At 18.8% G+C, this 25,136-nt stretch overlaps 11 protein-coding genes across 11 annotated transcripts; 4 read left to right on the top strand and 7 right to left on the bottom strand.

The window, feature by feature from the left end:
* On the bottom strand, positions 1-804 carry SRAE_2000427700 (Hypothetical protein; the record flags this gene model as incomplete). Its single annotated transcript, XM_024643127.1, has 1 exon — positions 1-804. The coding sequence occupies one exon, from the start codon at positions 802-804 to the stop codon at positions 1-3; it is 804 nt and encodes a 267-aa protein (XP_024508829.1).
* Positions 805-1,288: 484 nt separating this feature from the next.
* Positions 1,289-1,624, top strand: SRAE_2000427800 (Hypothetical protein; the record flags this gene model as incomplete). The annotated part of the gene is made up of 2 exons (XM_024643128.1): positions 1,289-1,421; positions 1,479-1,624. 2 exons carry the CDS (start codon positions 1,289-1,291, stop codon positions 1,622-1,624), a joined length of 279 nt encoding a protein of 92 aa, XP_024508830.1.
* A 376-nt stretch (positions 1,625-2,000) lies between these two features.
* SRAE_2000427900 (Hypothetical protein) lies at positions 2,001-2,270 on the bottom strand (the record flags this gene model as incomplete). The annotated part of the gene is made up of 1 exon (XM_024643130.1): positions 2,001-2,270. One exon carries the CDS (start codon positions 2,268-2,270, stop codon positions 2,001-2,003), a length of 270 nt encoding a protein of 89 aa, XP_024508831.1.
* Positions 2,271-2,739: 469 nt separating this feature from the next.
* Positions 2,740-5,386, bottom strand: SRAE_2000428000 (Gamma-aminobutyric acid A receptor/Glycine receptor alpha family and Neurotransmitter-gated ion-channel transmembrane domain and Neurotransmitter-gated ion-channel family and Neurotransmitter-gated ion-channel ligand-binding domain-containing protein; the record flags this gene model as incomplete). Its single annotated transcript, XM_024643131.1, has 7 exons — positions 2,740-3,399; positions 3,545-4,012; positions 4,083-4,248; positions 4,308-4,350; positions 4,568-4,715; positions 4,779-4,964; positions 5,231-5,386. The coding sequence occupies 7 exons, from the start codon at positions 5,384-5,386 to the stop codon at positions 2,740-2,742; spliced, it is 1,827 nt and encodes a 608-aa protein (XP_024508832.1).
* Positions 5,387-7,895: 2,509 nt separating this feature from the next.
* SRAE_2000428100 (Vacuolar protein sorting-associated protein 26B) lies at positions 7,896-11,898 on the bottom strand (the record flags this gene model as incomplete). Its single annotated transcript, XM_024643132.1, has 5 exons — positions 7,896-8,406; positions 8,463-8,787; positions 8,844-9,063; positions 9,105-9,112; positions 11,886-11,898. The coding sequence occupies 5 exons, from the start codon at positions 11,896-11,898 to the stop codon at positions 7,896-7,898; spliced, it is 1,077 nt and encodes a 358-aa protein (XP_024508833.1).
* A 1,049-nt stretch (positions 11,899-12,947) lies between these two features.
* Positions 12,948-13,805, bottom strand: SRAE_2000428200 (PDZ domain-containing protein; the record flags this gene model as incomplete). The annotated part of the gene is made up of 1 exon (XM_024643133.1): positions 12,948-13,805. One exon carries the CDS (start codon positions 13,803-13,805, stop codon positions 12,948-12,950), a length of 858 nt encoding a protein of 285 aa, XP_024508834.1.
* Positions 13,806-15,422: 1,617 nt separating this feature from the next.
* SRAE_2000428300 (Nuclear hormone receptor, ligand-binding, core domain and Zinc finger, nuclear hormone receptor-type domain and Nuclear hormone receptor, ligand-binding domain and Zinc finger, NHR/GATA-type domain-containing protein) lies at positions 15,423-16,918 on the bottom strand (the record flags this gene model as incomplete). The annotated part of the gene is made up of 5 exons (XM_024643134.1): positions 15,423-16,105; positions 16,154-16,489; positions 16,548-16,625; positions 16,697-16,716; positions 16,827-16,918. The coding sequence occupies 5 exons, from the start codon at positions 16,916-16,918 to the stop codon at positions 15,423-15,425; spliced, it is 1,209 nt and encodes a 402-aa protein (XP_024508835.1).
* A 2,199-nt stretch (positions 16,919-19,117) lies between these two features.
* SRAE_2000428400 (LPS-induced tumor necrosis factor alpha factor domain-containing protein) lies at positions 19,118-19,681 on the bottom strand (the record flags this gene model as incomplete). The annotated part of the gene is made up of 2 exons (XM_024643135.1): positions 19,118-19,315; positions 19,370-19,681. 2 exons carry the CDS (start codon positions 19,679-19,681, stop codon positions 19,118-19,120), a joined length of 510 nt encoding a protein of 169 aa, XP_024508836.1.
* Positions 19,682-20,349: 668 nt separating this feature from the next.
* Positions 20,350-21,558, top strand: SRAE_2000428500 (Hypothetical protein; the record flags this gene model as incomplete). Its single annotated transcript, XM_024643136.1, has 5 exons — positions 20,350-20,797; positions 20,846-21,044; positions 21,085-21,138; positions 21,188-21,299; positions 21,346-21,558. The coding sequence occupies 5 exons, from the start codon at positions 20,350-20,352 to the stop codon at positions 21,556-21,558; spliced, it is 1,026 nt and encodes a 341-aa protein (XP_024508837.1).
* Positions 21,559-21,902: 344 nt separating this feature from the next.
* Positions 21,903-22,246, top strand: SRAE_2000428600 (Hypothetical protein; the record flags this gene model as incomplete). Its single annotated transcript, XM_024643137.1, has 2 exons — positions 21,903-21,933; positions 21,984-22,246. 2 exons carry the CDS (start codon positions 21,903-21,905, stop codon positions 22,244-22,246), a joined length of 294 nt encoding a protein of 97 aa, XP_024508838.1.
* Positions 22,247-23,491: 1,245 nt separating this feature from the next.
* On the top strand, positions 23,492-25,051 carry SRAE_2000428700 (Cytochrome P450 4V2; the record flags this gene model as incomplete). The annotated part of the gene is made up of 2 exons (XM_024643138.1): positions 23,492-24,071; positions 24,117-25,051. The coding sequence occupies 2 exons, from the start codon at positions 23,492-23,494 to the stop codon at positions 25,049-25,051; spliced, it is 1,515 nt and encodes a 504-aa protein (XP_024508839.1).
* Positions 25,052-25,136: the final 85 nt, after the last annotated feature.

The raw sequence follows: 25,136 nt of genomic DNA on the forward strand, positions 1-25,136 counted from the left end.
TTAAATATCTATTCCAGATCCTTCTTCAAATTGGGAATTAAATAATTTTGCAACTCCCATATTATTTTTATTATTATCCATATCCATATTCCATAAACGTTTTAATAAATTAATATAAATATTTGTTTCATTACCATTTATATAATTATCTGGAACTAATCCATCTTTTGCTAAAAATAAATCATTTTTATCTAAATTTTTTTTAATTTCATCATCTGCATCTAAATAACTAGGTAATAAATTTCGATATTTTATTGCCATTTTTTTATATCTCATACAACATGTTTTCTCAGAACATTGTACATATCCAGGTGAACAATCGCATCTTTTAGGATCCATTAATGGTCTTTCACATGGTATTATTGATGGTGGTGATGCAACACATGCTGGAGAACATTTAGGCATACAAGCTTCTCTACATACTAATGGTCTTGGAGATCTTAAATCATCTGAGGATATCTCATCTAAACAACTATCGTGACATTTTGGCATACAAAGTGGATGGCATAACGGAACTGCCTCTGATATTGATTTAGCTGAATATTTATTAGGATTCATATTAAAAGGATAATTGGGATTATTTAAAAAAATATATGCTTTTAAACATTTTGTTGTACATTTAGGCATACAAACACTTGGACATTTAATTTCATCTACCTTTATATTATTTCTATCATTATGTTTCATAGATATTAATGTTGGTGATTGAATTGTAACTGTATCAATTCTATATGATTTAGGTGATTGCCTTATTTCACTTTTATTTTTCTTATTATTATTACAACTAAAAAAAAAAATATACATTTATCATAAAAAAAGATAAGATAGTCATGATTTTAAACATAAAAAGTTAACATTTTTATTTACTATTGATGTATAAAATAACGTTAGATGCAAAAATTATAAACTAAAATAATATATTTTATTATACAGAAAGTTATATATTTAGCATTTTTTTTGTTTGGATGAATCAAACATGCATATACAATGTTTATTGTTACAATTTATATAATATAAATATAGTTAGAGTTTATAAAAGTTTTCCCTGCACTTTTATCTAAACTTGTTCACAATAAACAAATCATCATTAAATGTCTTTTTATCACTATAAATTTTTTCTTTTATATGTATTTATTTATTACAACATATAATACCCCCTCCTTATTTATAATTTTCTTATACTTTTTAGGTTCAAATATAAACCATACTAGAAAAATTTTTTTTTTTTTTTTAGTAGTACTATAGTTTTTTTTTTTCTCATATATCCTACTAACTATAAATATTGAGGATGCAATTTAATATTATTGAGTGTCTTAATGATGGTGTGATATCAAAAAATTATGATAATTGGGAAGATTTAATGATTTTTTTAAGAGGTGAAATGGAAGAAGATACTCCTACTTTTGGTTATTATTGGATTGGTAAGATAAAAATATTATATATATTTATTATGGTAGTTTTTTTTTTTTCTCTTTCAGATATTGATGGTAATTTAAATTATCTTTCATATAACACAGATTATGAGGAAATGTTTAGGAATTGCAAAAAATTTGATCAATTTATTATTAATATTGTTCATACAAACTTTTTGGATTACATCTCAAGTAATACTCACTATTATTGAATAGAAGTAAAAGAAATTTTTTTTTTTTATCAACTTGTCTTTTTATCTCAATATAAAGTAATTTTAATTTAAAAGACAATAGAGAGAATACATTTACATATTTCCATATAAAAATTTCTTTTTTTTTTTGCGAAGTGCAGATTTATATATATATGTATACATGAAACCAGCTAACGAATAGAATAGCTTGCCATTTGTATAAAGAATAAACTTTCTAAATAGTATTTATAAGTGATATTAAATCTTTTTTCATTTATTTTTTTTTTATCACTAAACACAATTACTAATAAATTATCTTATAATGTTAAAAATGATGTTTTAAAATGATTTATGAAAGATAAAGTAATGATCATTATTTATTGGAAAAAGTATAAACTTACCATTTATCATTACACCAACCTTTTCCATCACATAAAAGGACGTTTTTAAACATAGATAAAACATTTGTTAATGATTCTTTTTCAACTGCTAACAATTGCTTAGTCTCTTCTAACAATGTCTTTTGAGGTAATTCGATTTTTTTATAATAATATTCTGGTATATTTATAATATTCTTTTCATTTTGATTTATAAGTTTTAATTCTTCATTATTTATAAATTTATATTTGGCATCATTTTTTTTTCCAAATTTTGGTATATAATTCATTGTTAAATAATTTGATACTTGAATATTATTATTATCATTTTTTATTGTAGTAATAAATGATATATAAGAAAAAATAAGAATAAAAATAATTGTAAATATCATATTTTATGGATAAATATTATAAAAGTATCATTTAAACTTTAAACTATTTTATTAATTAAATGAATCTTTTATTATTGTCAATAATATAAGGATATATTTCTAATATACCTTTGAGGTGTTGTTTAAATTATACTCATTGTCACAATAAATTCTATTACTTAAAACCTGTCAATTTATCAAAAATGACATCTTTCATAAGATGATAATAAGGATATACAATGTAAATAATATAACTTTATATCAATTTAAGTAAAAAGAAAAATTTTTAACATTACATTTATAAATAGGTATAATATTATTTATTTAAAGGATATATAAAAATTTTTAATATAATTAATTTATTTACAGGTATAATTAAAACTTTTTATTACATTAATGCACAATTACCAATAACTGATTTCTCATCAACCATAGCATGAAATTGTTTTTGTGATACTGTTGTATAATATATCCAGTAGAAACAATTAAATAATATAAAACCAATAGGAAATGAGAATTGACAAAATTTATCTACTTTTTCACCAGTCCATTCACTAGAATTCCATGTTGTAAATTTTTCAATAAATGATGGTTTTGTACCATAATTCATATCAACAATTTCTAGATTACGTTTACGTTTTAAACGTTTTAAACTACTACTAGGAATTGTTAATCTTCCAACTGAATATAATTGTCCATTTTCATTTGATAATAATGGTATTGGTATTGTATTATTTATTTTATTAAAATTATTATCTGGTGAATTTGTACCTTCAATTGATGTAATTTTACTTGATTTTGTAGTAGTTTTTTGATGCCATATCATATTTCGAAGTCTTATATCATTCATTTCATTATTAAGATTATTTGTTGATTCACCTAAACTATGTTTCATTCTTAAATATGAATTTTTTTTAACATCAGAATATTTTCTTCCCTGAGTATGGTCATAAGTATCTTCAATATATCTTTTTTTATCATTTCCTTTATAATGTTTATCAACGTGACCAACAATAACCAATTCTACTAATGAGAAGAAAATAAAGCCCTAAAAGAATTTAATTTATTTTATCTATGACATTACAATCACGCATTGTTTATTTATTTCCTCTCTCTCTATCATATTTTTATTCACCCAACCCCCTTTTTTTTATTTCTTTTTATCTTATTTTAAAAGTTAAATTATTACTTACCATACAAGCAAATATCCAAACGTCTAATGCTTTTACATAAGAAACTTTTGGTAAACTTCTTGCTACATTACCGTACTGAAATGTTAAAGCCATTAATGCACTAACACCAAGAGTAATCCTTCCTGGAAGACATTTAGGGTCTAACCAAAATGCTATCCAACTTATGAATACTGAGGCATATGTTGGCATATATAATTGAAGAATATAATAACCAAATGCTCTACGAAAATAAAATGTAGCACTTAATTGATCCCATTGACCTGCTGGATAGGAGAATTGATTTTTTTGCCAACTACAACGTACCAAATCATAATCTGGTAATTTTCCTGTTGATGCTAACACAACACCAGTTTCATACCAATTAAGGCGAACTTTACCTATATTAAATGAATATGACTCAAATGTTGCTTCACATTTTTGATAATCAGTTGGAAAAGTTGTCATTTCTAATTCACATGGTATTTCAACCTTAAATAATTTTATAGTTTATGTTAAGTAATATATTTTTTTCAACTTTTTTTATTATATATTAACTTACTTTTACTCTATAATTTACCCATAATGTTCCATTTGGATAAATAAGAAGAAAAATATTTGGTGTTGGTGAGTTATGAATATATGTACTTTTACTATTTTGGAAGCATACATTAGGTAACCATATATCATCAATTGTTCTATGTGATAAAGTTAAATTTGGTAAACATCTACAAAAAAAAAATAATAATTTTTTATTTTATAAAATATTAAATATTATTAGAATTACCTTGTAATATTTTCAAAATTTAATCCTTTATCTTCCCAAATTTCTAAAAAAAAAAAAGTAATAAAAATTTTAATTAATCATTTTGAAGGATATGAAGTACTTTATTAAAAGCTACTTATAAGTTATTTAATTTTAATTAATAATAAATAAATAATGTTATTGTACTTTAAGAATAAAAAAAAATATATATATTAATATTTTGTAGTAATTTTTATAAAGTACTCCATTTTTATTTTTAATAAATAAATGTTTATATTTACGTGAAAAAAGAACATCAGTTGTGAAACTGGCTGAATTTTCATTAATAGATGACATTGCCTGAATAATTAAATCAACCTGTACATCAACACCCTTAGCATTTGGAACATTTTTTCTATCATAATTTAACATGATTTGTTCAAGTACAGTCTAAAAAAAAATACAATTTTTATAAAAAAAAAAAGATTATAATAATAATAATTTATAATTAACCTTAGCAAGAGTATCATTATTAATAGTACATCCTTCATCAGGTTTTGGTATAGGTCTAACAATATTTGTATGACTTTCTCTTTGACTTGGTAAATAATAATGATTAACAAATTGAGCAGAATTTTCTATATTATTATTTAAATCTCTTTTAAGTCTTCCTTTTTTTCTATTAACTTCCTTCATTATCTAAATAAAAATTAAAATTATATTATAAAAAAAAAAGTAAAGTTAAAATACTAAATAAATAACAAAAAATAATTTTATTTTACTTTTATTTATATTAATAACTTTTTAAAATTAACATATATTAAATAATGATTTTTCCTTATTATTTTTTATAAATCATTTTACTTTTTATTTTATGTAAACAACCAAAAAAAATTTTTTCCATATTATTAATGGGGAAAAGATGGTTATTTTAAGTGATAAAAATAAAAAAGAATAAAACATACCTCGTCATATTGACTATCATCAATATAATGTCCACCCGTTATTTTTGTATTTGATAATATTAAAAATAATGGAAATAAAAAATTAATAACTACAGGTATAGTTGGTATATTTGAAGTAGTTAAATGAAAAATTGTATCTTTGTATATGACATTCATTATTATTAATTTAATTTGTCTATAACTATATTTTTAATAAAATGAATATAAAAATATAAGTAAAAAAAAATGTATTTATAATAGTTAATAAAAAAAAAATATGTCACAAATTTTATGTTTTTAATATATATCTTTTTTTTATATATAATATTTGTTAAACACCTAAAAATTTTAATTGATAGGGAAGCTAAAAAAGTTTCAAGAAAGTATTAAAAATAAAAGTGAAAGTAGTCAAAAAATTTTTTATATAAAAGAATGAGTCTTGTCAAAGTTCTTGAATTTTCTAAGACACTACTTCAGAGAGAAGATTAATCAAATAAGAGGATATTTATGGTATGTGTAGAAGTTTTATAAAGTCTTACTTCAATGAAATAAGGGATATATAGTTAAAATAATATGCAAATGTTATATAAAAAAAAGTACACTATAAGCGAAAATTTTATTTTTTATTGAAAAATGTTTGATAAAAATAATATTGTAATTATTCTACAAAAACACGTTTTTTTATTAATTTAAAATAAAAAATTTTTTTTTTTGTAAATAAACTTATCAAATTTAGTTGATAAAAATGAATTATTAATATATTATTTTAGATTAATATAATATATATTATATCTAAATTAATATTATTTTAATGTAAATTTAATAGTAAGAAAAGTTTACCTTAGGTAATGATAACAAAAAATAATTAAATAAATTTTAAAGTTTTTCATATATAAATGAAAATCTTTAATATATAAAATAATAAATTATAATTTCATCTAAAAATTTTAAAATAAAATAATTAAAAAAATCTCTCTTATTTGATAAAAAGATTATGGAAGAAAAATAGAAATATCAAAATTTTAATTTCACAATATTTATATATATATAAATATTTAGAAGAAGTTGATAAAAATTTATCTTATCTATTAGGGTATATTCTTAAATATGAATGAAAAATTATAATCATCACACTTAAAAATATAAAAGATAATAAGAGAGAATATTTTTATCCTTAAGAAACATTGATATGGTTTGAATATTTAATGTTTTATTAATTTTAGATGTAATTTAAAGGATAATATGTCTATGTATAAGGGAAATAAAAAAAAATAAATAAATATTTTAACACAAAAACTTTTTATACTTATTTTATATTAATTTTTCTTTTTGAAATTATTTAATTTATAAGGTAAAAATATAATAAAATAAAAAACAAAATGTTAAAAGAGTTACCTTATTATGTTTCCTTCTTTTATTTCTTTTGATAAATTTATTTATACTTTAAGAAAATAAAGTTCAGGAAAAAAAAAACTATATAACATAACTAATATATATATACTATAGAATTTGCCAAAAGAAATAAATAAAATTTAATAATCGTCGTGAGTTTGTCTAGGAAGACAATAAAAATTTGACAAGTTAATGTTTAAAAGATAAAGTAGATAACAAAAATTTTAAAAATGTTTTGATGTATCTTATAATGATGTAAATCATTATGTACAAAATATTTTTGGAGATAATTAATTTTAAACTTTATAGGAAAAACATTAAAAACGTTTTGTGTAAGTTATTATACTTTTTTTTATGTTTTCATCATTTGTTAAATATTGTTTTATTTTTGAATGTTGATTAAAAATAAATTTTAATGAATTATAATTATTTTTACAAATAAATTATTTTAATTTATAAACTGATTGAAACATCAAAATATTTTTAAAATATCAAAATAAAGATGATGATGTTTGGTTAAAATAAAAAATATATATGCTACATTTTTTGTATGTTATAATATTAAAATAGATTTTAAGTATTTAAAAGAAAGCCTTATTAAAATTTTTTGTATATATCTATTATTTTAATCAAATCCCAATTATACAAAAAGAAAAGATTTCTAGATAATTTAAGATATAAATTAACTTAATAGAAAAGACTATTAAATAGTTGAGGGATAAAGACTTTCCTTAAATATTTTCTTTTCTTTTCCCAAATCAGGGTAATTAGAAAGCAAATATTTTTATTTAGTTTTATTAAAACACAGTCACAATTTGGAGCTTTTAATTTTTAAGGAAGATTTTTCATAATAATAACAATCAAATAGAGATTAAGGGGAAAGGGATTTTCAAATTATTATTCAAAGTTAAAAATAAAAAATAAAAATTAAATTATTTAAAGTACATTAAACTATGGTGTTATATTATTAATATATAATTTAAAATTTTGTCTTATTAACTTTCCTGTACTTTAAGAGACCCTCTTTAAACCTTCTATTAAAAATTTTATGTAATAAACCACAAGTCATACATATATAAAATATTTTTGTTGTCATATTTTAAATAATCTTTGAAACATTACTACCATAGTATGATTAAAAGTTCAAAGTTAATAAATATATAATTTATTTATTTTGTTTATATGAAAAAAAAAAGTGGCAAAATATGTTAACAATAAAAAACAGTTAAACTACAGATAAATTAGTATGAATAAACTTCTTTTTTTTTGTTTTGGCAAAATTTTAATAACATCTTTATAATGTTGATGTTGGATTTTCACTATCATCTTCCTCATCATCATCTAATATCTCATCATCATTATTTTTAATATCATTAGAATTAGTTTCCATAATAGGTGGATTACTATCAGTAATTCTTTCACCACCATTTTGAGTAAAATTCTTTTTTCTTAATTCTTCATCTACTTTTCTCCATAAAGTTATTTCATGCTGTTTGTAGTATCTTCTATCTTCTTCATCAACTAGAACAAGATTTAAAAAATATTTAACTGAAAATTTTTTACCAACATCTTTTAATGTTGGTGTTAAATCATATCCGTTTAAAAATAAACGTATTGGAATACTTTCTCCTTTAACTGGAGAACCATCCATTATTTCATATTTTGCTAATGTTTCATTTTCACGAAATGTTGATGCACCATTACCTACAACTTCTTGTTTTACTATAGCTATTTCCATATACTTTATTTTTATACGTACCAAGAGAAAATATATTTTACCAACAATAACATCTTTTAAATGATATCTATAAAAAAGAAAGTAATTATTTAAGACAAAAAAAAACTATAAATTAATACAAACCTTGAATTATTATATTCAAATTCTATATGAAGACAATCTTCAATACCGACTTCCATCTTAATATTGGTATTTCGTTCTGGATAAGTTGATAAAGTATGAACGGCAATATCTAATTCTTTAACAATATCAGAAAATTTTTTAACAATAGTAACCCTGAGAAAATAACGTAATTTAACATTATTTCCTATATAACTTTCATATGGCTTTTCAACATTTAAAAAACTAAAATTAAACCGTGTATTTTGTTGTAGAATTTCACCAGCTGTTGCCAAATCACGTTTAAGTGAAATAAATTCATTTTGATTATTTCTATCATAAAAAGTTTCTTTAAAAAAAGTGAAAGAATAAAATTTTATATAATTTAATAAAATTGTTACTTACCTATTAATCCTATAAATTCAATTTTAATACCATAATGTTCCAATTTTTGATTAGCTTTTTTTAATTTTACCACAACTTCACCTTCAATAGGTTCACCATCATAAAAAAGAAATCTTTTTTCAATTCTTCCATCTTCAAGTTTAACTTTTGTTGTCCTAAGTTTATCTTCATTGTTGAGTATTATTTGTATATCTGCTGATTGACCAAACCCAAAAAATGACTATAAAAATTTTTAAAAATTTTAATCTAAAAAAAAGTTACCATTTTTACTTAAAAAATATATTAATATAATAATTAGTATATATAATTGTTTTCCTTTGTAATGATGGTTGATTTATAAAACTTGATCGATTATGATTTTATAATTATAATATTAATATATTGATATTAAATAATAAAAAAAGACTATTTAAAGTAAACTGTAAAATTAAATTAAAATTATATTAAATATTATTTTAAAAATTGATAATAATAATTTGTATATAAGAAAAATACTAGATATTTTATATATATACAAAAGATATAGATTACATTAGAAACAATGAGACATAAATAAATTAAATAATTATTATAGAAGGTATTTTGTTTATAAGAAATTGTTAACAAAATAAATATCTCTTGATTAAATACATATTTAATTTGTTCAAATAATTTATTAATAAAAAAAAATTTTGATGAAAAAAAAACAATAATATATGTTAAGTGACTTTTAACACATTTCAAGTATTTATACGAAAATAATTATGTAATGACGATATGTTTAAAAGATAAACAAATTTTTTTGATGATAAATTATCAATGCACTATATTATTATTAAACAATTGTACAAATAATTGATTTATTTAAACATATATATACATATACATATATATAAACACTAAATAAAATAATATCTTTTTAAAATAAGATAAAATAATAGACGATTACTTGAAAGGTGATATATTATATACATATAACAAATTTTTAATATTAATTTTTAATTTATATTAATATTAGATTTTTGGGTATGATAAACAAAATAGATAATTATAAAAAAAAATAAATAAATAAATTACAATCATATATATAAATTTAAAGAAATAAATAAATGATATAAATTTTTTAAATTATATATAGGTGATTCAATAATAATTGAAATATTTTAATACATGATGATGTATCATTGATGGAGCAATTTTACATCTCTAAGAGTAATCTCTAATGCATATTGAGTGGCATTCTTCCAAAAAAAGAATTAAAAAAGTTTATGTAATATTTATAATATTTAAAAATATAAAGGGTAGTAACTGAGATCTCTCCATTGAATCAAAATTATATATAATAAAATATATGGGAAAATTTTAGTAATAATCAATTTTTATATAAATATTTTTTTCTTATTATTTTGCATATAATGGATTTTTATATTGTATAAATTTATTTTTTTATAATTTTTTTAATTTAATTTAATTTTTATTTTGACATTTTCTTAAATTTTAAAGGAAAATAATTATTATAAATACAAAAAAAAATAGTATTATTATAAATGAATTTTTACAATAAAAGTATTTATATAATACTTTTAAATATGAAATTAATTAGTATAATGATAAGAGATATTATTTTTAAAATCTCATTCTAACAAATAACTATTAAAAAAATTAATAACATTTTTGAAAATATATATAATTGAAATTTAAAAATCACATAACTGTACAAAAGATCTTCTTAAACAGAATATTAAAATTTCATAATGAAATCATAATTCTTAAATCATTTATTAGCAAAATAAAAATATTAAAGTTTAAGAGTAAAATTTTAAAAATATAAAACTATAATTAAAGATAAATACAATGATTAAGATGCCTTATGATAGATAATGATATAAATAAGCCATTTTAAAAATATAAAAATTTAATTCCTTTAATTTTGCTCCTGACAGGAAAATTTAAAAAATTAATTGATAAAAGAAAAAAGTTAATAATTTATTTTAAAATGGAGATAATAAATATCTAAATTTAAAGAATGACAAGAAGGAATTTGAAGTACATGATGTAAGAAATTTAAAAATTAATTTTAATTTAGAAGTTGGTTCTTAAGGTGTAAAAAAAAATTATACAATTTAAAAAATGTTTTATGCTTGTAGGAATAAAAAATATAATAGTACATTAAAAAATATTGAAAAATTTATTAAATTAATTGTAATAAGAATTATGTTTAGATGGAATTCATGAATCACTATTAAGAAAACATCTTATTCAGATCGATTCCCTGTGATGAAATTTTTTTAAAAACCGTTTTGAGATTTAGTTTCTTTTTACAGTGCAGAGAACAAAATAGATTTTACATTCATTAATCTAATAGTAAGAATTTTGTGAAAAACGATATATAAAATAGTTCAAAAGTAATGATTTTTTAAGCTACTTTAATTATTTTTTTTGCTATAAACAATAAAAAAACACGTTAATGAAACACGATTATTGTTATTTAACAAAAATTTAAATCTATTGTAAGATAAATGAGAAGACATATATAAACAAATAAGCATCTAAAAACACCCACTTTTACTTTAGCTACTTAAAAAAAATACTTTTTCATAAATGGAAAATAACGTTGTTATAAAAAAAAAAGCTTCTTTTGAGGCTCCAAAAGAATCCTCTTTGGGATTACAAATCAATTTATGAGAAAAAAATTTTAAAATATTTTTATGAAATAATTTTTTTATTTTTACATCTTTATTATGTTATTATTAAAAAAGATCAAATAAAAGATATGTTGTACTTTTTGATATGTAAATATTATAAAGAATAATATAATATAATAAAAATAAAAGTTGTCTAAAAGTAAGAATAATTCATGTAAAATAATTTATTAGTCAATATTTGTTATATTTTTTATATATATATATGAAAATATACTCAGATAAAGTGTTTTTAAAAAAGTGCTATATAGAAAATTTTAATGAATGTTATTGTTTAATAAATATATTTTTAAATAAAATAATAAAATATAATATATTTTTGTTTTTAAATAGTTAGAAAGCAAATTTTTTTTCATCAAACTTTTCAGGTTCATTTCTAATATATTTATAAAAAAAAATTAAATTCTTTGTTAACAGAAAAATGTATATACTTAAAATTAATAAATGTACATTTTATTAAAAAAAATTTATTTATTTTAATTTAATAGCATATTTAATTATTTATTACTTTTGTACTTTTCTAGTTAAAGTTTAATGAAATGATAATTTTTATCTTTCAGATTTTTGTAGTGTAACTTTTTTTTTAATAAAAAATAATTTATTAATGCTTTACATCATTAAAAATTTTCTCATTTGTGAAAATGTTTAATGTCAAATTATGAAATTTTTTTTGTTTTAATTAATTTACATTAAAATATAAAACTATATATATTATAATGAAAAACATTAGTGAATGAAATTTAAAATTTTAGTATCTTCTTATGGCATATTAAACAAAATTATACTTTATTTAAAATCTTTTTTATAAAAAGTTTTTTTTTTTTTAAATTGTAATTTATTCAATAAATCTTTAGAATATGACAACAAATTTAGGTGGTCACTTTAACTTATATTTATTGTAATGTTTTAAAACAAATAAATATTATTTATGACACTAAAAGTATATTTATCTTTATCTTTTTTTTTTCAATTTAAAGAAATTTCAATGATATTTTATGTAATGGTAAGCAAATAATTTTTAGAAATCTTTAAAACAAAATATATTTTTTATAAAATTGTTTTATGATTAGATAAATAAATTATAACTTTCTTAATTATACCTAATTTGCAATTTTTTATTTGATAAAAAGTAAGTTAAATTAAAGTTAATTAAATAATAATTTACTAATATAAAAATTTTTGACGATATAAATATTGGTATTTTAATTAAATTTAGTTAATTTAAAATGTAGGTTAATTTATTTTAATTCTAATAATATGCAAGTTAATTATTATCATTAAAAAACTAATAATATTTTATAATTTTTAAGACTTATATCATTTAACATAAAATTAAAAGAAAATATTTAAAATTGTTTTATTATAAAGTACATAAAATATTTTATTCATTAAAAATGTTAGCATTTAAAAGTTTATATGTATATTATTCTTTGCGAACTGAACGAAGTTTTTTTCCATCATAGTCAGATGTAATTTTATATTCATAAATATTTTCTTCAAAGGTAACGGTTTTGTCGATAAGGTAATTATCACGTCTTAGTAAAGATTTTTCTGGTGGGCCATAACTTTTAAGTCTTGAACGTTCTCTCATAGCAATTTTTACAACATCTTCACTCATTTTAACAGATGGTTGTTGAAGTTCTGGAGCTTCCAGTACTTTATTTGCCCATTGTATAGTTTCAGGAGTATCTGGTCTTTCAATAACTAATGAAACTTTTTTATTTGTTTTAAGTAAAGAAGTAAGAAGTTTTTTACAAACATTCTTATCTGTTACTCGTAATCCATCAATATCACATATATGGTCACCAGTTTTTAAATGTGCGCTACAAATAGATAAAGGTTCAACACTAGAAACTAAAACACGGTTTTGAAAATGGCGAATACGAAGACCAAGTTTTTTATCTTTAATTAAATTAATAGTAATTAATTCATATTTATATCCATCTCTTCTTGTTATATTACACCTTCTATCCAATGGAATTGATAAGTTACTTTCCATATTTTTAGATTTTTTATCATCTCTTATAACAGTAATATTAGCTATTGGTGAAGCTAAAGATAACAAATATTTTAAATGATTTTGATTTTTTAATTTAATACCATTTAAAGCAATTATTTGATCACCAATATGTAAATTTTCTTCACTTTTTGTTCCAGATTGAATTTGAACAATAATTAATTGTTCATTAGGTGTAACACCAAGTGGTTCACCTTTTTTTATTGGTATTGATATAACTATTTCATTTTTTTCTTTACTTTTCTTATTTACTTTATTTGCCATAAATTTTTTTTCATTCATTGCTTAAAAAAAAATATCTTCATTAAAAAAAAATTTCCACATAATTAAAGATTTATAATTATATTTTTATGTACTTTAATAAATTTTTGTTTTGAATTTTAAAATTGTATTATTCAAAAATGACGTGTGTTACTGATGTTGATAAATTTTATTTTTTCTTAATTAAATATTATGTTGTCATTATTTAATATAAAAAAAAATATTATTAGAATTAAAAAATATAAGTATGTAAAATTTTTATATTGTAAGAATTGCCAATATATATAATCTTCCTATAATTGTATATCATTATCAGAATCATAATATGAATTAGAATTGCAATTTACTACAACATTCAAAGTTTTTATCTCACCATTAACTTCTTCTAGTTCATTATTAGAATTATTATTAATATTAGTATATACATTATTATTTTTATCAATAGAGAAAATAATAATTAATGCAACAATAATGATAATAATAAAAAAACAGACATAAATGATAGCAAAAATATAATAAGCATATGAAATATCTTTATATTTTAAGTAATCCAAACTTGAAAAATTTGTAAAATAATTGTTATGTTTAGAAGAATGAATGAATAAATGTAACATTTTGTTGTTACTAAATTTTTTGTTCGTTATATATTAAGAATATAACGATTATAAATATTTTTAAAATAAAAATAATTAATAAAGTATATATTTATGGTATTTAAAGTTAATTAAATAATATATTAATATATTTCATTATAAATAGGTGCTTTTTTCTTTTTTGATATTTAAAATGCAAAAAGATATACTTTGTTAATAAATTAAGTACACTTATTAGTATACATAATTTATTATATTTTTAAAATGTATAATTATTATAAGTAAAAAAACCATTCTTTTGATAAGAAAAATTTATGAGAATAATAAAATTTTACTAATTTATACTGGTCTTAGATCTTCAAAATTCAATAATATTTAATATTATAGTAAATAAATTAAATATTTATAAAGACAATATAAATAAATTAATTTATAAATATATAAAAAAAAATTGAATAAATGACGTTGATAATTATTTAATAAAAAAAAAAGTTATTACCTTTTTATTTTTACTAAATTAATTTTTAATTTTTTGCATTAGTATCATTTCATAATACTAAAACTTGCAATAAAACTTAATGTTTTTAGAAAATTAATAGTATTTTTTTTTCTTTATATGAATATTTAAAAATAGTACAAAGAATAAAAAATTAAAAAAAAATTAATTTCTTTTATTACTTAAAGAAATGTAATATTTTAAAACTATAAAAAGAAGAATATTTTTAATAAAAAAAAATTAATTTTTATCAATATAAAAATAAATGAAAAAAAAAGTTTTTTCCTTGAGATCATGTAAAAAATTATAATATTTGAATTATTATACATATTATATTTATTAACTCCAATATAAAAAATGATGTTCTTTTTGATGTAAATATGCATGAAAATGATAATATTAATATTTTGAAACTATTTTAATTTTTTTCTTCATAATTAATAAAAGTTGATGATTTAAAAAAGAATATCAAAAATAAAATATATATTTATTTTTTTCATACTTTTTTTAATCTTTATTTCTTTTTGTCATTTATATTACAACAGAAGGTGAAATTTCAGATTTAAATACATTACATTGATACATTTCAAGAATCTTACCAATAATTGAAAATTCATTAGCTTGTTCTATAAAACGATAAATTGAAAAAAATACTTTCATTAAATTTGTTATTCTTTGAACATAATTATCATTTTTTTTTGTTTTTATATAATATTCATGTAATTCATTACATGAAGTACCTAATAAAACTTTATTTCTTTCATAAAATGTTGTTGAAAAATTTTTTGTATCTTTATTGGTAAATAAATTTTGTATTGCTAAGTATGCAATTTCAACAATTGATGGGTTGACAGATTTTAACGGCGTATAAATATAATCAGCAAGATAAGTTATTAATGGATTTATATGTTTAGCTACTTTTTCAATATCTTCATGTGACAAATTAGGATTTGTATCGTTAAAAGGTATAAGTTTTACAAAACCATTATCATCAAGATAAGCACAAGGAAATTCCATATTTGGTCCAAATACTTCAATTGCTCTCCAAACACGAAAAAGTATAAACCAAAAAGGCCAAAAGTGTCTAAAAAGTTGCATTTTATTTTGATAAGATAATATAGAAAATTCTGGAATTTCAATTAACATTTCAGATGTTAATATTATAAATTTTTTCCAAAATAATATATTACGTTGAATTTCTTCCATATTTGGTTCTGGCATTATATTATAACTATTCATTTTTAAAGAATTACAAAATTTACCAATAGCTTTTATTGTATTTTGAAGACATGTATCATGTATTAATAATTGATTATCATTACAAAAACTATTCTTATTAAATATTTTTTTAATTTGATAAATGATATCATTTAAATTAACAGACATATCTTTTGATAAAGAATTAATACTTGATGAAATTGTAAGATTTGTTAATAAGTTAAAAGTTTTATCATCGTTTTTATTATTTGACTTTATCTTAGATGAGTCAATACATAATTCATCTTCAGATTTATCATTATTATTAACAGAACGTTTTAATACCATCCCTATATTTTTACATTTTTGAAATCTACAAGCTTTACATAAAATTTTTTTACCTACAATATATATTATAAAAAAAAAATTAAGATAATTATTTATAAATAAATGTCTTACTATGATCAATTATACATTGAAAATTTCCTTTTTTACATTTATATGAAGCATTCAAAACAACAGCTCTCTTATAAAAAGCTAAAAATAAGGATAAATAAATTTTTTTTTATTATATGATATATTCAAAATAACAAATAACTTTTACCTACCAGCACAAGCACGACAACTCCTGAAAGTTAAGTATTAAGTTTAGATAAAGATAAGAAAGAAGAGATTAAAATAATTAAAGATTTGTTATAAAATATATTTATAGAAAATTTTAATTAAAATGAAACAAACCTGCATTTATTGTGAACTCCTTTTGAAAAGGCATTGCAAACAAGACAACGATCATTATTGAGACCAACAATTTCGAGATTCTCTACATTCATTATAATAAAACATATACAAAGTTAATATTTTTTTTTAAAAACTAAAAAAAAACCCATAAAATACTAAAGTTAAAATATAGATAATAAAAAAATTATTTTATTAGTTATATTTATTATTTTTTAAACTTTTAAAAATTAACATAAATATATACAAAAAAAATAAATAAAGTGTAATAACTTTATTTATTATATAAATAATTACAAAAAAACCATGCTAAATTTTAATAAAAATTTGTTGAAATATCTATGAAAAAAGTTCAAAAAAAGAAATATAAATATTTAATATATGAGAGTGAGAAGTATATAAAAATTGTTTTGTTACTTATCAATTTTGTGATATAAACTATAATTGAGATTATAATCGAAAAAATTTAGTAGTTTGTAGTGTTCTACAAAAAATGTGATTATTTCGTGCATAAAATAATTATCATTATTAAATATAACTATTTTTTAATTATATTAATATTATTTATTTATTTTAATTACAATAAATATATTTTTAACATTCAATAATATAACATAGATTATAAATTTTTAAAAACAATAAAATAAGAAAATAATTTATATGATATAATTAAATATTTTGTTGACATTGATCAAAAATAAAAAGTAAGTATATTTAATATAATTTACAAAATTACAATATTTGGTATAAAATTATTCTTTTAATTATATTTTGAAACTAATTATTTATATTTTATTCAAAATAATTATGTATATATATATTAAACTTATTGTAGTAAAAAAGTAATATTATATATAATAATAGGAAGTATGAAAATGTCACAATATATAAAACATTCATAATAGTATTATTTATTAAAGATGTCATCATAATAATTATACTATAATATAAATTATAAATATTTTACTATCTTATTTTTTTTTTTCATAATTTTTTAAAGCATATATTTATGTAATTTTTTTAATAAATATAAGCAATACTATACAATTTACTATTAATATTAAAAAAAAAAATTATACGTAAATAAGTATTTTAATTCTACATTTTTATAATTAAAGAACATTAATTTATTGCTGGTATTATGAAATGATTGTAAATAAGTATTTTTGAAAAAATGATGTAAGGTATGAATAATTTTATGTTAAAAATAATATCAGTTAGTGTATATTTATGAAATAATAAATTTAAAAAAAAAAGTATTCTTTAACATAATATTATAGAGTTCTATTGATGGATTAAGAAACGTATTTAAAATTAAGTTGTTGCAAATACTAAAATGTATAAAAAATTTCTAAATTATATTTTTTTTTATTATCTAAATAAAATAGTTAATCAAGTGTTAGATAAAATACGATTATTTTATAAATATAAAATTAGAAAAAAAAATAAATAGTTTTTATGAAAAATTGTTAAAAATAATTATAAAAGATGTAACTGATAAGTCTAAAGTGAATAAATTATTTTATTATCAAGTAAATGTTCTTTGTTAATAAAATTTAAATTACATTTATACATCATTGAATAGTACTTTTCATGTTTTTATATTATTAAAATATAAATATATATATCTTTCGTCAAGTGATATCTTATCAAAAAAACCTTCTTATTAATTGTTAGTAAAAATTTTTTTTTTTTAAAAACTCAAAGCACTATGAACTTTGCTTGCTTAAAATTTATTACTTTAAAAAATATAATATACAAAATTACAAAAAATAAATAAGTTTTAAAAATTGTTAAAACATTTAAAAACCAAAATTGTGACATACTTTATATTATCATAAAAAAAAATAGAAAACAAAAAAATTGTTTATATTTAATTTAATTAAAACCAAGCAATTTATTTTGATAATATTTGTATTTAAATGATAAAAAAAATTATAATAATGCAAATAACTGAAACATATTTCAATTTAATTCATTTTACTTTAATTTAAAACTACAAGTAATTATGTTGTTTTGTTGTTGTCATCATTCTTTAGCAATCAAAAATTAAAAAGTGACTTTTTTTTAATTTATTTTTTTATATTTTTATAAATAGTATGATTGCTACAAACTTTTGTGAACAATCATACAATATATAATTTATTTGATATTATTAATTTATTTTTTTTTTATTTACTTTTAAAAATACAAAAAAAAATACATATTAGTAATTTTTTAACTTTTATTAGATTTACTAATAAAATATATTTAAAATGATTATAATTTTTGATATAACAATTTAAAAATTTTTGTTAGCATTTATCATTGAATCTTAATATACTATGGCAATATGGGCAATGATGAGTAATATCACTACACCAATTTGACATTAATAGTATCAATAAGAAAATGATAAAAATAGGACAAATAAGTGATAACACAATAAAAAGAATTAACATTTTTTTAAATCGTGAACCTTTTTCATATGATAATGTACTTTGTACAATAGTCTAAATGTCAAAAAAAAATAAAAAAAGTTTATCAAATAGAAATTATATACTTACATTACATTGTTTACATAATAAATTTTTTGAATATTTTGATAACTCTTTTTTACAACATTTTTTATGACGACATTTTTCATGTATTATAGTTGTTGTGATAATTGTGTCATTATTGACAGGTGGTATATTTATTTCATTCATTGGTCTTGAAGGTATATTTAATATTGTTGGATAAATATTATTTACATTTGAAGATTCAATCTCTTGATATGGTGGTGGTGGTGATTCTCTTTCTGGAGATGATTTTTCTAAATCAATATCATTAAAGACAGGTTCCACAATAGTTTTTTCATTTCCTTTGTTCATTTTCATAATAAATTTTAAAAAATAATAATTATTTATAATTTGTAAATTAAAAATTTGAAATAAATGATATCAAGTTTCCTAAATATTTACAACATTATTTATCTTTAATATTTATTTTATACGAAAAAAAGCTTCTTATCGTAGGATAGATAAAAAAAAATTATTAACGTCAAAGCTTATACTCTTTGTTTGTTTCTATTAATTTTTTCTATGACACTTTTAACATTTATGACTAATTTTTCACTTTTGTTAAGTATTGATTTTTATTTACCTTTATATAAATATATAAAATGGTAAAATTTTAAAAAAAAAAAAAAAAATAAAAAAGGAAAGATATTAAAAAAGTTATGATAAATTAAATATAATTTATTTTAAAATATTATAATATATATTAAATTATTAGAAATAATTATATTAAATATTTACAACTTTATAATTATAAATGATTAATTTATTCTTGATAATTAAATAAGATGTTTAATGTAAAATAGATAGTTTTATAGAATTAAAATAAATGTTTAAAGTTCATATTAAAAAAAAATCATTAATAAATTAAATAATAAATTAAAAGCTAATTTGATAATATTTCAAAATTTGTTTTAAAATAAAATGTTTTAATAATAAATGGTATTTTTTTTTAAATATATAAGAATTTATTTTATAACTATGCTATTATGAATAATATGGATTTTAACATAACAATACCAGATGGATGGGAAAAAAATTATGAAGATAACAAAAAAATTGAAGATTTATTAATATATCAACGTATAAATATAGGAATTGGAAGTGGTGGTATATTTATTAATTGTGTCCTTTTATCAGCTTTAATTTCATCAAAATATTTTATAAAACATGGTGGATTAATAATATTATTGTGTATTGGTGATTTAGCTAACTGTTTGCGTGTTTTTTTGCAAGGTTATATAAGATCAAATATGTATACTTTTGTCTTAGCATACCAAATTCATAAAATTCAAACATATTGGTCCTGTGCTTTGTTTTCATGTAATTGGATGGGATTATTAGGTTCATTAATTCCACATATTGTAACACTTGTCATGGGTATTGAAAGAATTGTAGCATTAAAATTTCCTGTAATATACAAAAAACATTTTAATGGTAGTCAAGTTAAACCAATAATTTTTTGCCTAGGATATGTTTTTTTAGGAATGACTACTGCTTTTGTTTTAGCATATATGAATAGAAATGTAATCACAAAATATTGGTGTGGAAGAAAAGCATCATATACTAATATTTATGTTGTTTACATATATATTATGAATATTATTGGATATGTTGTATGTTTTATACTTACAGTAATTGTTTTATATCATGTAAAACTTTCCTTAAAATTATCTTTAAATAAGTAAGCTTAACTTTTAATTATTATTATTTTTATTTTTTAGAAAAAAAAGTGTTACAAAACAAAAAAATACAGTTTTAAATGATCAAGAAAAAAGGTATCTATAGTAATTTATTTTTATAATATTATAAATAATTTTTTTTAAGAGATTTAAAAACTTACCAACGTGTAAAAACAATTGCAATAATTTCTTTTGTTTCATCAGTCACAATATCTTTTCCAAGTTTTATATCTTTATTATCACTTGCTTATAAAAATGTATGAATAATTAATTTTAAAATTTTTTTAAAATTATTTTTTCTAGTTAAGTGTAATTATGTCTGATCCCTCAGATTGGGTATCAGTTTTTAAGTCATCAATCAATTTTTTTGTATATTTATTTATGAATAATGAATTTAAAGCTCATTTATTTGGTAATATACTGAATATTGCAAAATATAAACAAAATTTTAAGTTAGTTGCAATAACTAAAATTACAGTTATGAATACGAAAAAACGTCTAACTGTTTTTGAATGAATATTATTTAAAAAAAAAATTATTTCTAGTATTACAATAATTATATGATGATGTTTATTATTGTTAGAAATTGTTTGATAAAAATAATATTAATTGCCACTGATAAGGCAAAATTTTAGTTATCTATGTTTCTTATCATATATTTAATTGCTTATCTTGGTAAAAAATGTTTATCATTTGGTTATATAAATTTTTTATAATGAATATTTCCTTATCTATTAGATGATAAGAGTTAGTATACTGTAATAATATTTACTTTTGTATCCTTGTTTGCGAATATATAAAGAAAAATGAAAATTCAAAATATTAACAAGTTTAGTGTTAAATAATTTGGATATTTTACTATGGACATTAAAACAAATAATTGTTTATGTTGTAAGTTTAACCTTTTTTTTTTTTATTAAACAATTATGTATAAACTTTAGGTGCTGCTGGAAATGAAACTAATTGTAAATGTTTTACAACATCAGGATGCTGTAAATGTTGTGGTGGATGTGACTGTGAAAAAAACAGAATTTGTAAGAAATTCAGATTAAATCAATGTTCATGTTGTAATTCATGCAATTGTTGTGGAAAAAAAATTTGTGAATGTTGTAAACCAAATAACCTTTGCAACTGTGATTCCTGTAAATGTTGCAGTAACATAAAAATTGAAGAAAAGAAGGAAAAAATTTGCGAACAATGTTAAAAAAAAGGAAATACAGTATCTTAAACATTAATAAATTTTCTATTGATGTTTGATAATCATATATTACTTTTAAAAAAATAAAAATTATACTTTTATATTATAAGTTAAATAACATTTTTTTATACATACTTTAAAAAAATATTAATGTAACTATAATTAAATTATTTCACTATTTTAAATTTTTTTTTATGAATTAGGAAATACACTTTATAAGCTATTTTTATTTAATCTATAAATATTTAATTGGATTATTATAATAACTAAATTCCATAAAACAATTTAAAATGTTTTAAAAAATCTTTATAAAAAAAAATTACTTTATTATAACTTTGACGATATTTTTAATAAATTAAATTGCTCAATTAAAATTAATACGTTTATCCCAACTTTGTTCACCTATATTATTTCAAAAATAATATCAATTAAAATTTAAAAATTTTTCATAATCATTTTATTTAAATTAAAAAATATAAGTAATGCTGAAAATACTTTTAATAATTTTATACTTTTATAATACAACTTTATATATAAAGTATTTTTTGCATTAGAATATATAATTTATCCTTATTCAAAAATAAGCAAATTATTTTTATTTTTTTTTTTGATTCTGTAATAATTATATTTGATTAAAATGTAAGAATTTTTTGAATTATGTTTTACTATTAAAAATGATAACAAATATAGATAAATATTTCAAAAAAGATTTTGAAGAAAGTATTATTAAATATGAACAAAAGAATCTACAAATAAGATAATGTTAAAATAACCAATTATTATTCTATTTTATTTATACGATTATATTATTATTATTTAATACTTTTATTGAAAAATAGGAAAAATTTTGTTTACCATTAATTTTTGTATATTCAAAACTTATGATTTAACAAAAATTTTAAAATTTAGAAAATCAATTAACTAAAAACAACTTTTCACAATAAATAAATAATTTCGTATAAAACATTGTTTTTAAAAAATATTGTCATTATAATATGCATAATAATTATTTAACCTTGTACCATAAAAAGAAATTTCTTATCATAAAAAAAAATTAACTAATTCCGCTTTTTATATATTTCATTAAAACTGTTATCACTTTTTCTTGTACAAATAGGAAATTAAGTGATTAGTAAAAGATATAAAATATTATATTTATAATGAATTTGAAAAATTAATATTAATAAGAAATTATTTTTAATTTATTATAGTTTTACAAAAAAATTGATTATTAATTAGTTTTACATCATTATGTCATTTTTAACCACTATTATTTTAACTTTAATTATTATACTTATACTTAAAAATATTAAAAATATTATTAGTTGGTATAAAGCTAGACAAAGAAAATTTGAACTTGGAGAAAAAATTCCAGGTCCAAAAAGAATTCCTATCATTGGTAATGCTAATTTATTTCAAGGTAATATTGAAGATATTGTGAGACGTATTCAAGAGGAAGATAATATTGGAATAAAAAATGGTGATTCATTAAGAAGATTTTGGATGGGTGATGATTTAGTTGTTCAAGGTTTGACAGCTGAAGCAAGAAAGATAATCTTTGATAGTTCTGTTGAAATAAGAAAAGGATTTATTTATAAATTTTTAGTTAAATGGCTTGGATATGGTTTGATAACATCTGATGGTGATAAATGGAGAGGAAGAAGAAAAATGCTTACACCAACATTTCATTTTAATATGTTAAAAAAATATTTTGATTCATTTAATAATGAGAGTAAAATTATGATGACTCATTTTCAAAAATATTGTGATAAAGATATTGAAGTTGAAGTTTATCCATTTGCTAAAAGAGCTGCACTTGACATGATATGTGGTAAATTATTATTTAATAATTTTGTAAATTAATTTCTCATTTTAGATACTGCTATGGGAGTAAAAGTAAATGCACAAGATAATCATGATCATGAATATATTAAAGCTGTTGGAAGAATAAATGCATTAACATCAATGTTTTTTAAAAATATTTTTTATAGATTTGAACCTTTTTATTATATATTTGGTAGAGGATTTGAAAGAGATAGAATATTAAAAACTTTAACTAAATTTACTTCTAATGTAGTAAAAGAAAAAATTGATGAATTTAGAAGAAATAATGGAGTAATTAAAGAGGAAACATTTTTATCTCATCTTCTTGAACTTAGAGCAGAAAATAGTTTGTCTGATGAGGATATTAGAGAAGAAGTTGAAACTTTTATGTTTGCTGGTCATGATACAACTTCAAGTCTTCATGCATTTTTATGGTGGTCATTAGCATGTCATCCAGAAATTCAGAATCGTGTTTATGATGAAATTTATGATATATTTGGAAATGATGACAGAGATGTAAAACCAGAAGATTTAAATAAATTAAAATATACCGAAATGGTTATTAAAGAAACATTAAGAATGTTCCCAACAATTCCTTTTATTGTTAGAAGACTTATAAATGAAGTTGAAGTTTGTGGGTATACTTTACCAAAAGAAACAAATTTTAATTTTCCAATAATTATTGCTAATTATAATGAAACTGTCTTCCCAGATCCATATAAATTTGATCCAGATAGATTTTTACCTGAAAATGTTGCAAAAAGAAATGCATATGATTTTACACCATTTAGTGCTGGTCCAAGAAATTGTATAGGACAAAAATTTGCACTGAATGAAGTTAAAGTAGTTTTGTGTTGGATGTTACGTAAATTTAAATTAAATGCTAAAAGGCCTTTTGAAGAAGTTAAAGGTATTGCTGAAGTGACATACTGTCCTAAAGAGGGTCCTTATTTAATTTTTACATCACGAAAAGATACTTGTAAATAGGTAATTTTTTTTTCTAACCAATATAATATAAGAGTGTAAATGATACAACGTTTTTCTTTAATACATTATTAAACGATACATACAT

This window comes from Strongyloides ratti (genome assembly GCF_001040885.1).
Source record: "Strongyloides ratti genome assembly S_ratti_ED321, chromosome : 2".
In the NCBI taxonomy this organism is placed as follows: Eukaryota; Metazoa; Nematoda; class Chromadorea; order Rhabditida; family Strongyloididae; genus Strongyloides; species Strongyloides ratti.